Raw genomic sequence first — 15,531 nt, 5'->3', positions numbered from 1 at the left:
TTTTTCTAGAAATTTTAATTTTTTTCTCCAAAAAAAATTCAAAAAACCAAGCCCCGCCCCTAAAATATGGATCTGCGGCAGCCCCTGAAAGGATTCTGGTCAAAGGACTTTTGACCACCGTCAAGCCTGGACCTGAGCCCCTCGACTATGAGGTGTGGGGCGCCATTGAGAGGAAGACTTGTGCGACCTCTCAACCCAATATGGAGTCCCTGAGGATGCAATGGACAAGAAGTGGGAGGGCATGAGTGAGGAATTTGTGAGCACTACTTGGTCTTCCGCCACAGGATCGAGGCCATGCTGGCTTCCAAGGGAAGCTATTTTGAGAAATGATATAGGTGATGACATCCCAATAAAGCAGTAAAAATTTCAATCCTCTGCCTCTTTTCTTTTGAAAATCTGGGGAACATTCTACACGGGAATCAATTACTGCACGATTCGTTGCGGCACACTGTACTGTGCTTGCTTTGACCCTTCACTTGTGCTTCCCTCTCTGTGCCCTGGGAGTAAATTATATTACAATCTTTTGTATTTAATATCTTATATGTATTGTGTGATTCTATGTAACAAGAAAAAAGTATCTACCATATGTTTTTTCAGAAAGAAATTATTTCCCTTTTGAGAGTCGATGTTGAGAGCAAATAAAAAAACTATTCTTGTTTGGAGAAGTCTCAAAATTCAGCCAATTTTGTTTAGTCTCTGCAAAAACTTAAAAGTGATTGAGTAATCATACAAAATGTAGGCTAAATATCTTAGCAGAGTACTCTAGTACCTCTTTGTAGTTCATACTGATGATGCAATGAAAAATGCAGTATCCTTAATATATGTATTGTATATTTTTTCCTCATATTCCTTTGACATGCACGTATATAAAAATATAAGATAAATAATAACTGACCTTACATTATACATAAATATCTGACCTTAAGCGCAATAAAAACGCATTAGAAACTACCCATAAGGTGTAAAAAACAACTTTAATATAAACTTAAGTGTTTATCGAACTTGTTTCTTACAGAAAACGGCTTCAATTACCAACCAAATCACGTGTTCCACCCAATAGAGTATTTACTTTTTTTTTCAGTGATGAGATGAATATATATTGATGTACATATGTCTTAAATGAGGAAGTTAAGACATACTCCCTTAATTCCATTGTCATATAAGAGATTCTTTTCTGAATTTCTGTAAAAAAGGAAAATAAATGTAGAGTTTTTAATAATGACAACTAAGTTTGGCTTAGATATGAAATATATTTCAATATTCTGATATCTTATAAATCTATTGAAAATCAATTCCTTCCTTCGTAAAGTTAAAAAACGTACAAGAAAAAAACCCGAAATTATTTAGATTTGACATTTTTTGTTTGTTATCAATATTTTTTTGTAAGGAAAATATGTCGTCCTATTGACTTAGGAATTTCAAAAGTATTTAGCAGTATACGATCAAGAAAATATATTTTTTTAAATTAATTCAATTATTTCTCCGCCTTCTATTATTGTATTTAATAGGGTGAAAAGTCTTTAAAACAATGTTTGACTGTAAATTTCACTTGAAATTTTCTTGACAAAATATATTACTTCTTTTTCCTTTCAAAAACAATATTATATGAAAGCCCTTTCTTTCAATTCCCGCCTTTGTTATTGATTACTTTATCTTGATAAAAGCCTTTTTCAATAGTACATTAATAAGAGCCTTTACCTTTCAACATCCAGATATAAAACGTTTCCTGAATTACGAATAAGTCTTTCAATCGTTTTAAGGTCCATATAAAAAACTATATTTCCATTAATACGCGTAATGAAGTCACCAGAGCGTATTCCTGCCTCATAAGCTGGAGTATCGGAGCGTATGGATCGAACCTATTGTTAAAATGAGACTCTGAGTAAATATATTACATCCCCCATTTTATGAACATAAAATATCAATTAGTGATCCGTTGATTGGCATTTATCCTATGGGGTCCACGGCTTACTCGAGGGTCGGGCAATGTTTTTCAACTTGATATTTTATAACAAATCTTTTCCAGGGGCGTCCACAGGATTATATTTTGGGGAGGGATTAAATTTTGAAATTATTGAAAAATTATTTTTTCAAATCCGAAATTTTATCACTAAAATGATTTTTTTTGAATAAAAAATTTCAAAAATCCATAGCCATTCACAGAAAATTAAATTCAGAAAAAAAATTGAAAATTTATTTTAAAATTTTAATTATTAAATTTTCTTGTAGAAAGCAAAAATTGCTTAATTTGGGGAAGGGATACAGTGGCTCCATTCCACCCCCTGCGGACGCCCCTGAGCTTGTTCATCACCTACTAGTTTATTTTATTTAACCCTCCATTGTCTTACTTAACAGGACTCCCTATTTTAGGTCTCTCAAGCCTCACACAAAATGCTAGAAACTCAAAGAAATCTCCCTTTTTCATGCATCCATACCACACATCAAATTTTGCAACTCATTTTTTCTAACATTGAAAAATAACCCTGAAGTTGGTGTGAGAACTATTTTTTGGAAATTAACATTGAAGGTATGGTCGAGGATGACAAATTCTGCCATTTCTTTGACAAGTTGTCATATAAATTTTAGGTGTATAAAAGGTATATTTAAAATTGTCACGTCAAACTAAAACCCAAATTTAGAAGCTAATTTCATTATGAGTTAAAAAGTTTATGGACAATTTTGTTAATATCCTTCTAAATTTCAATTTATAGCATTGAACTAATATGTTCTCGAAAAGTATGTTGGGAACCAAACAAAGTATCGGTCGGGCCAGGTTACATAATTCAAAAAATGAGTTATTTGCGTGCTAAAAGAAGCCATTGTTACATTTGAAAGTTGTCTAGAGGGACGTTGATAGTTTTGTATAATTTTTTTTCAGTAAGGTGGGATTTTGCCCCAAAAATTTCAACAGCGTAATATAAATCTACATTTATTTATAAATCTGGTTATGGATTTATCACATATGGAATCCAAAACGGTCAAATAGATCAGTTATTAGTTTATCAAGTAGACGTATAAAATAACCAAGCCTGTTCCTATGATATTTTTTGAGACTTGGAGCTCATGAAGAGGCGCTTTTTGACAGAAATAAAACCTCTTTTCCCTTTTCTCTTTCTATATCTCTCTCCTTCCCTCAGTCTCTCCCTTCTTCTGTTTTCTCTCTGTCTCTTTTCTTCTACCTTCATTCTTTGTTTCTACTCCCCTCTATATATCCCTGTAACTCAGGCATCCTCTGCTATTGACTTATATAAATAGGTTTATATCGTAAATAAATATATGATATTTTTTTGGGCCCCCGCCTCCAAAGGGACTAGCGAAACTACTGCTTGTCAATGTCTAACAGCAATACACTATTGTAGTTAACTTGAACCCATGTACTAAAAAAACAGAGATAAGAACCGACAATACTTATCATAACATCCGCCATGACCCATAGCCATCCAATAAAAACAAAAAATAAAGCTCATAGCATCCCTAGTAAGTATATCATTATATCTAAATAAAATCACCCCAAATCTTTTTAAAAGATTGCCGGTTTCAGAACCAGTTCAAAGAAGTGTGGCCGTGGCTATTTTTAGTGTAAGATACACGTTATATTCTTTTTTAAATCTTATTGGTCCTCTCACTAAAATTGACATTATTTGAAAGGGCTAATAATATATGTAGGCGTATACCTTAAGCCAGTTGCCCTCTTCAAGTCGTTTAGTTTGAATTCCAGACCAAAACGCTCCATTTTCATAGACTTCTCTTTCCGCCAAGAGTGTAAACCCCCATGGAACTGCATCAGAATTGCGTTTAAGAGTTGGAAGCATTTTCTTTGGCATTCGATCCCATCCCTGTTCAAAAAGGAATAGCTGAGTTAAACTATTGGATCCGAATATATTTATGAATTTTATCTCATGACTTAATATTATAAGCGTATAAATATATTGATTGACTATTAAATTACACTTTGAATGTCTAATACAAATCATACAAATCTTTTGATTTAACCTCTTATAATAGTATTTTGATACTCTTTTATTACAAAAAGTTACTTATGATGAGTAAGCACTTTATCATGAGGTGATAAAAAGTATATCACTACTGATAAAATATTACTATTGTAAAATAATCTATAGAGGTAAAATGATATAATTATCAAAAGAAGAACGAATGAAGTTAAAACCTAAATGTCTTCTTTATAATTTATGTACGAGTGATTCATTAAAATCTGAACACCTTGAATTTCAACAAAATTAATACGATTAATAGATATGTGTCTGAGCTCTCTTAATAATTGATGTAGCCGCTCTTAGCGGAAATGATGGCTTACAGGCGATGGTGCAAGGCCTGGTACGCGCTGCTGATGTAGTCCTCTGACATGGCGTCCCAGTACTGGCTGACAGTGGCTTTGAGGTCCTCAGTATTTGGAGGACAGACATTGCAGGTCTTTCCCTAGACATGCATCCTGGATAAGTACAAAAAGTGTTGTGGGGGAGGTTGGCATCAGGTTGTAAGGGGGCCAAAAGTGGCAAAAAGGAGTTCAAAGGAACTCAATGGATTCATTCAAAAGAGTCTTGCAACGGATGACATGGGTTTTTTTATTGTGGGTGTCAAAAGTGGCCTCTCCACCCCTCACAAGGCTTTTTCCATCTAATTTTTTAATAAGTCTCTGGACTATCGGGTGTGAAACTCCGAGATCTCTTGCATGTACTTGAGGAGATTGGCTTGGACTGTTTTTTTTAACTCATCTGGGAAACAGTTTGGCCTTTTTGGCAGATCCTTCTTCCTCTCCAACATTTCGGACTTGCTGATGGCGTAGACGGTTGTCCTGGAGACATCAAAACTACTTGGAGTGCGTGAACGGAAATTCAGCGTGCAAGTGTAATTTTCTCGACTAGAAAACTTAGGTTAGTTTTTTGTTTTGTAACTATATGTTTATCCTTTAATATATCAAAATATGAATTAATTTCAATAACTCAACCTTCATTAATTGTTAAACTAGTGATTGTCAAGATTTCAATGGACCACCCGGTATTTCAATTGTAAATAACAAAAATTCCATTTGATTTGACATGCTTTTGTCAAAAAAAAAAGCAAAAACATAAAGATTCTTGTGTATGCAGGTACATAATATTTTACTTAATTAGTGTAAACAAAATGAACTCATAAATTTCAATTTTGTTTATAGCTGTTGCTCAAATTCTTTACTTGTAACAAAAAATATAAGTCAAATGTGATAAACTCTAGGTGGACCTCACTTATGAAAGTCTGATTAAACTACAAATTTAGGCTCCTCTTGGTCTTGTGCTCAAAGGCTTGAGATCATTGCCATTCGTATCCTCCTCTCCTAACGGCCAACTGATATATAAAGATAAAAACAATATATATTTTGTTATACTAAAACTGTAGACTTGTTCAAAGATGGCTCTGGAGACATTTTTCCGAAAACCTTATAGTGGAAGTCACTTTGACAAACAAAAATATTGCAAATGACTACATTGGCGACGAACCACTTTGTCGAAAAAAATATCAAATGGAAAAAATGGGTAGATAGAACCTCCAAGACATTCGATTGATTCATTCGTATTGTCCATTGACTCTCCACCATTGATTGATTGATCGACTCTTTCTCCCTTCATTAAAATTTTTATCTTTCTAATTTAACTATTATTTGGGCGGTTGTCATCTTTTTTTAACAACAGTTTTAATAGCAGTTCGAGCCAACGTTTAAATGAATTAATAATTAATGAACAAATAATGGTTGCAATTTGTAGCAAATAATTAAATATTTTTATCTTTTAAAATTGGAGTATTACAAATGGGAATCATAATTAAATACCGGGTGGTCCATTGAAATCAGAACACTGACGATTTCAATAATTAATTAAGGTTGAGTTATTGAAATTAATTCATATTCCAAATTTTAAACCATACACATTTAGTTACAAAACAAAACAAACCGAAGCTCTCTAGTTTGCGTTCAAGTCAAGAAAATTATAATTGAACGTGATCGACGAATTTCCATTCGCACACTCCCTGACCGTCGATCCTGTGAGGAACAGGCTGGATGCCAAGTATTTTAGCCTTGGAGACATTGATGAATCAATGAGGACATTTAGTACCACAAAGCACCCTGCCTCCAGGTACAGGCTCACGGGATCCGACTATGGGACTGCCGTGGTTGCAAGCAAACTATTCTAATATCAATATTGTTTTCCAGCAGGATGATGCCCTTATAATATTCCATTCTGCCCCAAACAATTTTGGGCCCCTACAGCCCTGATGCGAACCCCTTCGACTACATTTTTGGACTCCATGTCGAGGAGTAGGCCTGGATTGCTGGCCATCCAAACACCGAGATCCTCAAAGCCACTGATAGTCATTACTAGGACGCCATGCCAAATTACAACATCTGCAGCGGCCGCCCCTTGAAGCTGTCATTGCTGCTAAGGACAGCTACATAAATGAGCTCGGATACACAGATATTTATACTATTAATTTTGTTGAAATTATATTGTTAATTAATAAATTAGATCTTGTTGAAGTTTAAAATTCAAAGTATTCAGATTTTAATGTACCATCCGGTAGTATTAAAGTATGAATCATCAACAAATTTATTTATTAATTTGTTCAACAAAGTGGTCCTTCTACAAAGTAGTCATTTTTTATGTGTTTATAGGATTGAATCAAGCTTGAAAGTTATGTAAAAATGATCAGTATTCGAGCTCTTTGTTCATTTTTGAATTCCTGAAGAATAAAAAAAGATAAATTAAGTGGAATAATCTTTAAACGTAGTACGTTCAGTTGTTCATGTCTGTACTACTTTCTTATAATTAAACAGAGCCAAAATCAAGTGGTGGAATGATAATCAAGTGATAATTTATTCTCCATAAATAGTTGGCTATGATAATAGTTTTTTTATGTCCGCAGGGGTGTCAATAGAAATTATTTTATAGCTACCTACAAAATTTCACCGAACTCATAAAGGGAAATTGCGAAAGGAAGAACAAATTGCATTTGTCAATAGAAAAATAACGTCATGGTTGGTACGTCAAAAATCCAAAAATATAATTTATCTAAAAAAAAAAATTTTCAAAAATTACATTTTTTGGAAAAGACATTCAATAATCCATAGCTATCACAAAAGTTTCAATTTTTTGAATATCTATTTCAAATATTAAATTTTTTAGATTTTTTTTTCCAAAAATTAAAATTTAAATATAACGGTATTTAAAATATTCAATTTGTATAAAAATTATTTCAAAAACCTATAGTTATTCACAGAAAGTTAAATTTTGTAAAAAAAATTATGAAAAATTAAATTTTTTGGAAAAAAATTTCAAAACTCTATAGTTATTCACAGAAAGTTCATTTTTTAAGAACAAATTATGAAAAATTAAATTTTTTGGAAAAAAATTTCAAAAATTATATTCAATTTGAAATATTAAATTTTCTAGTATAAAGCAAAAATTCTTTAATTTAGGAGGGATACATCTCCTCCAGCCCACCCCTTGTGAACGCCCCTGTTGATGACATGAGCGAATGAATAATTTTTTTAAAAATAACGGAGTAAAGAATAAAGATATAATCCTAAATTTAATATCTTTTGACATTTATGCAAACATAAACAAATTGCACATTAAAAAACGTGACACAATTATTTATGCAGTTATGCCTTTTCAATATTTAAAATAAAACATGACATAGTATGTGTACCTAGGCATACATATTAATATGTAGAGGTAAAAAGAAAAAATACTTCAATTAGAGGCATATATTTATATAGGCATGTACCTCAAATACATACTATAGAAAAGGTCAAACCTGATGAAGTTATTCATCATAAATTCCTAATTTCTTTGTCCATATAGGAAAAAGTGAATAATAGATTATTGATCAATTCTGATATATTTTTTTTTCTAGTTTGATGAATTACGTTCTCAAACTGATTTATTATGTTGCTTCAATGTTCATTTATTAATGGTAAATATTAGGCAGAACTTTTATCTTTTATCTATTGCAAGTCCTAATATAAAGTATTAAAATTAAATTTAAATCATACTGAATGCATAATGACTAGTTTTGGAAATCGTGTCTATTTTGGGCATTTTAAAAAAGAAACTAAAATCAACATAGTAACCCACACAATTTGAGAAAAATAGCTGTCATAACTTTTGACTAGATCATCAACAATCAGCTGTGACAAGGAAGGAGGAAATAGACAAGGACATTTTCAAGAATGACTCCTATGTCGATCCTCAATTCTACTCTAACTGCCCCAAGGAATTACTATTAAAACTCCACAACAAATCCTTTAGTTTACTCTTCATCTTTTATGAACACACACGAATGTTTAATCAAGTTTTGGATATAATTGAATACAGTTGGAAAGGATGTTTACTACTCAGAAATTAGATAAAAATAACAACAGCTGAGGAAAAGAAAATTCTTTCTTCAGACTACCAATTAAAACATATATAAATTATAAACACGATTTACATCACTATATCTTATCATAGTTCAAAATAATATGATCAACTACTTAGTATGCAAAAAAAACCCCAGAAAATTAACGGGGTCACGCTGACAATTTGAAGAATGTTTGAGAGAACAGCAGCATAGCTGTCATGGCGTTTCATTCGATTAGCTGCCAGCATCTATGATATAAAGTAAATAAACAAAACAAAAATTACTCTGGTAGATAGCGAGCAATTTGGATCAAATTACAAGGGATTTATACTGATTTTTTTAGTGGAAGAAATCACATTTCTCTCCGTATAAAAGTTGTATCTACTTTATGAGTAAATTAATTTTGACGTCAAAAGGTTAGCCCTATTTTTGTGGGGATTTAAGAGAAGAAACTGCATATATTTAAAACATTAAAGCCTTCATGCTTTTCTGAATATAAACAAAGCAGATACCTTTTTTTTGGTCATTAAGAACTTTAAAAAATGTGCTTTAGTCACCTTCCACAAATTGACCGCCATTTATTAACTGTCTCCAGGTTGAAAACCTTGATTTATACAATTTTTTGATAAAATTAATACTTAATTGTGGAAGTACATTAACTGATTACTGAATGAATGAACTTTGAATGTTTTGAAAGAGCTGTGTAACTTTTTTATTTCCAAGACAGATGATAATATGTTTCATATTTGAGACGAACCTTTGTGATTTTTGTTTCAGTTATGTATAATTCATAGAAGTGGGTTAATTACTTGACACGTTGGTGTTATTTTAGAGCTTTCGTAAAGGGCAAAATTTCAAGTTAACATTTAAATAGACAATAATTAAGGGCTTTAAAACGACAGTATGTTATTTGAAATTTGAGAGAAGGTATAAAAACACTGCTTCTTCTTCTTCTACAACAACAAAAAATATGAGGTCTATTTTTCCTAATACTCAAAGTTTAAGAATGAAATATCAAAGGTCACTAATAAAAGGAAAGCTTCAAATCAATTTTACTTACACCTTCAAAATAACAAAAAACTAAAAGAAGACGAATGAGTCAGTTTTTACATTCTTTTAAAAGTATTGAACGTTTCCCCTGACGTCATTTATTACTTCATAATTGAAGGCAACGCCATCTTGGGGGCTCAAAGTTGATATTTTTACTACATAAAATAGAAAAATTGATTACATTCCATCAAATGACATTAAGAATAAAAAAAACTTAACATCTAGACTTAATATTATTCGATTTCAATGATAGATAATGATATTTGACTATATGTAATCAAATTTACTATGTACTAAAAGTCTTTATGAAATGTTTAATTTTGTAAAATTTATTCAGATCGTTTTAAGACGAGCAATGTAGGATAACTGGAGGAAAGAACATTATTATTTCATTATAACACTTAATTATAATTAACTGTTATTATTTCGAGCTCCATGGACACTAGATGACTCGTTGCATACCCGTAGTGAGTGAGGGATTCCAAAAGACGACATTCAAGGGTGTCACCAGAGCAAATCCTACTAGCCAGGGGCTATTCAGCAGGGATTTCGTTGCCAAGGATTCCTTTCCAATATATATGGACTTTTCTTATGAGATCAATTCAAAAATGAGTTTTATCCTCGAAATATTGTCGTGGCTTTATTTAAAATTGACGACGATATAAAGCGTTTTTTGGGGCACTTTTTAAAATTAAAGTTCATACTTTCAGCTATCCAATGAGATACTTTTAAAATTTTTGAATTTTTGAAGTTATGAGCATCTGAACGAAAAGGACATTTTTGCCCTTTAATCAAAGATAATTCGAGTTATAAGTATGATGCAGACATTTCAAAAATTGTTTTATAATTTTGTAACATTCGGCTTTAAAATATATTATCATAATTTAGCCCTATCTTCAACACCGAGAGCTTAAAACAGCTTTGAACGTTAAAAATAGCCAAAAATAACCAAACATGTATGGCCTTTTTCTGAAGGCCACCAGGCTCTGAGAGAAAAAATAAGGCCATATTTGAAGTCAAGGACCAAATTGTACTAAGTTGAGGATATGCTGTTCTAGTACATAAAAAATGTGGTTGTATTGGATATTTACAATATGGAAATAAGACTGTATAACGGTGAAATAACATATTTTGAATGAGTTTTAAAATCGAAAAATATATAGTAAAACTAGGAAATAATAGAATATATTTTTGATAAACGGTAAGTTTTCAATTCTATTATTTGTTTGTCCCATTTTAATATGCAATAGTTCACTATTTCCTTTAATCTGAATGAAAAAAGAGTTTTTATTGTTATAAAAACTTCGTTGTCCAAAAATGCTGACGTCACTTGAGAACGCTATAAAAACAACAACAATTGATTATGAGTTCAGTTTATTGACTAAGAACAGAAATAGGATATTAAAGGAGAGTAACTTTCATAATTCTTTCTATGTACATACTTTTACCTCTTTGTTTTAAGGGAATGACATAAGTAATTAAGAGAAGTGCATTTAATGAGAACATCGAGCTGTTTATAAACATACAAATAATGTATTTATACAAAGAGGTCAAATGACTCAAGAAGGAATTATTCCCCGTTTCCTTGGTATTTGCTATATGTAGTGTCTCAACGCAAAAGAAATCCTGATCAAAAATCAACAAAAAAATGATGAACTACCAACTTATTGTTGTAATTTATAAATTTGATTCACTTATTTTGGGTTACCATAGGTTTCGTATTTCATATTCTGGGGTTGATTGAAATAACTAGAGAATATTAAATGTAATCTGGAGTTCTCATTTGATATATGATACATTGATGAATTCCGATATTGCATTTTAAATATAATCTATTTTATCTTTTGCGTAGAACTGATCAAAAAAAAAATAACGATATTAAAGTACAATTTACCGCACATTGGAATAATTTATTAAAATATTTTTTTGTATTGTTGGGTACATATAGCCAATACCAAGGAATCGAGGCAGAATTTTTAAGCATTTTTATAAGTGACTATCCAATCATTTTTTTTATTATTCTTATTATGCCTAAGCATTTTCGAAATTACATTAATTTTCGTTAATTTCAAATTTAATTCAGTCAAGTTATTAATAAGAGCACCTTTTGAAATCTGATCTGACCTGACCTGACCTAGTTTGTAGTGACTTTCAATTGCAAAACATAAAAAATCCCCTCTTTTTCATATTCTTAATGATGGTAAGATCAACAAGGACATCACATTTTTTGACTTCTGGAGGAATAAAGGTGCTAAATCCGTTTAGATTTTTCAGGAACCCTAATTGGCTATCCACAGAATTCCCTCCCACACTATCAAAACTGTTCAGTTGTGTTGTAGGTCCTTTTTTCATCATATTTGGTATTTTTCTTTTCCTGATTGTAACTCTCTGGACTTTGACATGTAGGGTATTGTAAAGAGGAAGGTCAATTTTGCTTCATGAGTCAGCAATGGTCAATTTACATATAATAGCTAAAAAGGCTTCTTGGAATAGTACTCAAGTAGAAACTGGGTATGACAAATGGACTAAAAGCTTTTAAAAGACTTTGAACAGTGTCAAAGGGGGACATATTGTGTAAATTTTTAATATGTATTTTATTGACAGAAAATCTTTTTTTGCATACTTTTTTATTAGTCTTATTCTAGAGTTAATAACTGCCAATTGTTATGGGGCGAAGCTTTATAGCATATTTGTATGTACAGGGTTGATCTTATCCAGTTGTACACTTAATTTAAATTTTAATAAATTAAAATTTCAACATTCCTGATATAAAGTTTCGACTCAATTAAAAACAAAACACTGAGACATGTCTTCAGAACAAAAAACCCAGCTGGAACCATGGTCTTAGACGTTGTGGCCAGCACAGGCGACTTTTGTGGAAAGGAAGGAGCGGCTCAATACAAATGCTTACAGAGAACTTCTGGATAAGAAAGTGCTACTTGGGCCAGATAAAAGTTCGGGACATTTTTTTTCACTCAAGACACTGGAACCTATGGGAGAACTTAACGGACTCTATCATGTGGCCGCCCTCTTCTCTAGACGCTAACCCCTTGGAATACTCTATCTAGGCCTGTCTGTAGGAGAGTGTGTGTGATACTCCTCACGGGAGTGTCCAGTCTCTAGAAGCTTCTATCAAGAAGGAGTGGACCAAGCTTAAGTCTGACTATATATTTAAAGGTTTGAAAGGGATTGATGCTTCAAATTGAGACAATTATGAGAGCATACTGAATAAAAGTTCTGCTGACTACTATTTTCAGATGATTTAGCTAAATAAATGTCCTCACAAAAAATTCTCGTTTAAATTTTAGTCTTGAAAAGTTGAAAATAACAGTAAAATGTGTACCACTAGATAAAATTAAAGCTTTAAAACAAGTAGCGAAACGAGAACCCACGTGAGCAATAGCTAAAAAATGTATTGGTGTACACAAACTTTTTTTTTGTCCGCTAGAGGTACTGTTTAGTTATTAGTAATATATTAGATAACTCTTAATTAGCTAATTAGGAGTTATATAATATATTTTACTTAAAAGAATATATTCATTCAAGATCAGGAAGACGAAATTAACTTATCTAGAGAAGATTTTTATCATATCGAGCTTTGTTAACCCACTAATTTGTTTATTAGACTTCAAAGATAATTATGTTAATTATTATATTGTATATAATGAAAACTGATCTTCACTTCAGTGGGATATTGAAAAAAGGAAAAGTCAAAGAATAAAACAATTTATTCTTTCCCCACAGCAATTTTAGAATATGAGGCGTGATTTATCAATCGACAATCATTCTCTTTATAATATGCCAGACTACATCAGTAAGAAAAATAACAGAGTTTACCTCATATGAAAAGCGACACCTTGAAAAAAAGTGTTAAACGCTGCACCATAGCATCTTCTTTGGCTAACGGTCGCGTTTCGTTACTAGGTTTAAAGCTTTGGATAAGATCAACTCTGTATAATATACATACATAGTTATAAAATTAAATATTGCCAATTAGGCATTACTCTCTAATGAAATGTATAAATTTATCGAACGAGTTGATTCTTATTGAAGAGAGGTCTTTTCTTAGTGCTATTAACATGTATGTATTCATATTTAGAATTGATTCATGCTCTCAAAAAGAGCTTGAAGCCAAGAAATAAGTACTTTCATTGCCAAAATATATACTTGAATGTTAGTACATGTATATATATATAAATATATAATTTAAGATTTCCACTCTCTCAACTAATAAATAAATGACTTTTAAAAACTCACAAATTTTTAATCGTAAATTGATAAATAATCTTAATCAATAAGTAAACTTACTTTCAAATGATTTCCAGATGATTTGTAGGTTGTTTTATGGAGATCTACAATAAATTTGGAGTAGGGTAAGGAAGAACCGGAGTACATCTTGGTGCTCAAAGAAAGAAATCTCTTATTTTATTCGTGTATATGGAAGATGCAAAATTATCACTTTGCTCTAATTGTAAATATTACTCCACTCCTCTGATAGTTAAATAAGTAAATACTTTTTTTAAAATCAGCAAATGTGAAATGAACTACTCAAGTCTTTATTTTTTTGTTTATTTCTTTCGAAAATACAAAACGTAATAATATTTCAACACTCAAAATAAGCGCAAATATCTTTGGGAACTCTAAGAAGCCGCACGCCCAAAAAAGTATTATATTCAAAAGATGACTGACTTTTGTTTTAAATACATATACCTATCAGAATAATTATTGTCTTTAAATCCAAGCAAAGAAAGACATAATTTATGGATTCTTCTGACTAAATTGTTTATGAAAGAATCCACTTAGTTAGATTATTCTATTATACTCTGGATTCGTGTTCCCTTTTATCAGTAGCAAGTTGAGTGGAATAAATTCAAGGTTAACCAACAGTGGTGAACCGGGTGGTCCATTGAAATATAAACACTTACTAATTACCTTTATTAATAAACGTTGAATGATTGCAATTAATTCATATTTCGATATATTGAAGCATAAAGAATTAGTTACAAAACAAGTAAATTTGAGCACTCCAACTAACGTACAAGTCCAGAAATCCCTCTCGAATTAAACTTTTTTTGTGCATGTTGAGGGAAATACCTCCAGTGTCCGTAATCCAAACACCTATTCCCTCAAAGCCACTGTCAACCAGCACTGGGTCACCATGACATATCTTCTTGAAGTTTAAAATTCAAAGTGATACAGGGATCATTGAAAAAAAAATATTCTGTTGATACCTGGCATTAGTATTTATATTACACTTTTCTGTTCCCATTTCTAAATCCCTAGGATTTTCTATAACCTTAAAAATATATATTGTCGATTCTTTTTGATACTGATGCTATACTACATATTTTTTTTCATTAGCAACTCATTTATTGGGATTTTAGTTTTGGTTATTTTTGAAAATTAGTAACATCAAATAAAATAAAAAGCATATTTTTCCAAATCTAATAATTTTGTTTTATGCTTTCATTACTTAATAAATATTAAAGTAGTTTGTTAAAATTTCAAATTCAAAGAATTAATAATTTTGCAGCGATATTCTTTTAAATACATAGGACCTTGGTATCCCTATTGTCCCAAAAAGGTCAAAAAAAGAATCGTAATTTTCACTTTTCTGATTACCTAGCAACAAATAAATCTGTAAAAAGAAAATAAGGAAAAATATGGCAAAACTATGAAAAAGAATTAACTTATGATAAGTTATTACGTTCAAAGATTCGAATGACATAATTGCAGTAACATGATTTAACAATAGGGGAGCATTTCTTTTAATTGGCATGAGTTTGAAAGGCTGCAATGAAGTACCATATTTTCTTTTGTGAGTACAAGGGAAAAGCTCTAAATCAACTATCCTTAGCTTATCAATTATAAGGGAATACTAATCATAATCAAAAAACTACTGCCTATAGATTGCATAGGAAGTCCTTTGGGACCCATTATAATTTTTTTTTTGTTTAATATCATACATATTGGTGTTATAAATTCCTTCGTAGTTTACAAGGAATAAAATTACTTCACTTTTCACTTTACCTTCCAGCAATTAATCTACAAGAGGGAAATAAAGTAGAAATTATTGTGCAAACATCG

The 15,531-nt window shown here is 31.2% G+C and overlaps 1 protein-coding gene across 1 annotated transcript; it reads right to left on the bottom strand.

Moving 5' to 3' along the window:
- Nucleotides 1-814: 814 nt before the first annotated feature.
- Nucleotides 815-14,044, bottom strand: LOC121128120 (cytohesin-interacting protein). The gene is made up of 5 exons (XM_040723688.2): nt 13,904-14,044; nt 13,753-13,846; nt 3,675-3,836; nt 1,699-1,859; nt 815-1,182 (listed from the first exon to the last, which is right to left on the bottom strand). The coding sequence occupies exons 2-5, from the start codon at nt 13,837-13,839 to the stop codon at nt 1,116-1,118; spliced, it is 477 nt and encodes a 158-aa protein (XP_040579622.1). The 5' UTR covers nt 13,840-13,846; nt 13,904-14,044; the 3' UTR covers nt 815-1,115.
- Between the last annotated feature and the right edge of the window lie 1,487 nt (nt 14,045-15,531).

The sequence above is a fragment of the Lepeophtheirus salmonis genome, chromosome 13, assembly GCF_016086655.4.
Source record: "Lepeophtheirus salmonis chromosome 13, UVic_Lsal_1.4, whole genome shotgun sequence".
NCBI classification, from domain to species: domain Eukaryota; kingdom Metazoa; phylum Arthropoda; class Copepoda; order Siphonostomatoida; family Caligidae; genus Lepeophtheirus; species Lepeophtheirus salmonis.
This window is presented reverse-complemented; position numbering and strand designations above follow the sequence as displayed.

Bases quoted from the DNA above. Each gene is read 5' to 3' on its own strand.
- LOC121128120 (XM_040723688.2), bottom strand. From the start codon at position 13,839: ATGTACTCCGGTTCTTCCTTACCCTACTCCAAATTTATTGTAGATCTC. The intron at 3,837-13,752 runs GTAAGTTTACTT...CTTTTTGAACAG, and splicing joins CATCTGGAAATCATTTGAAA to GGATGGGATCGAATGCCAAA. The intron at 1,860-3,674 runs GTATACGCCTAC...TTTTAACAATAG, and splicing joins AAGAGGGCAACTGGCTTAAG to GTTCGATCCATACGCTCCGA.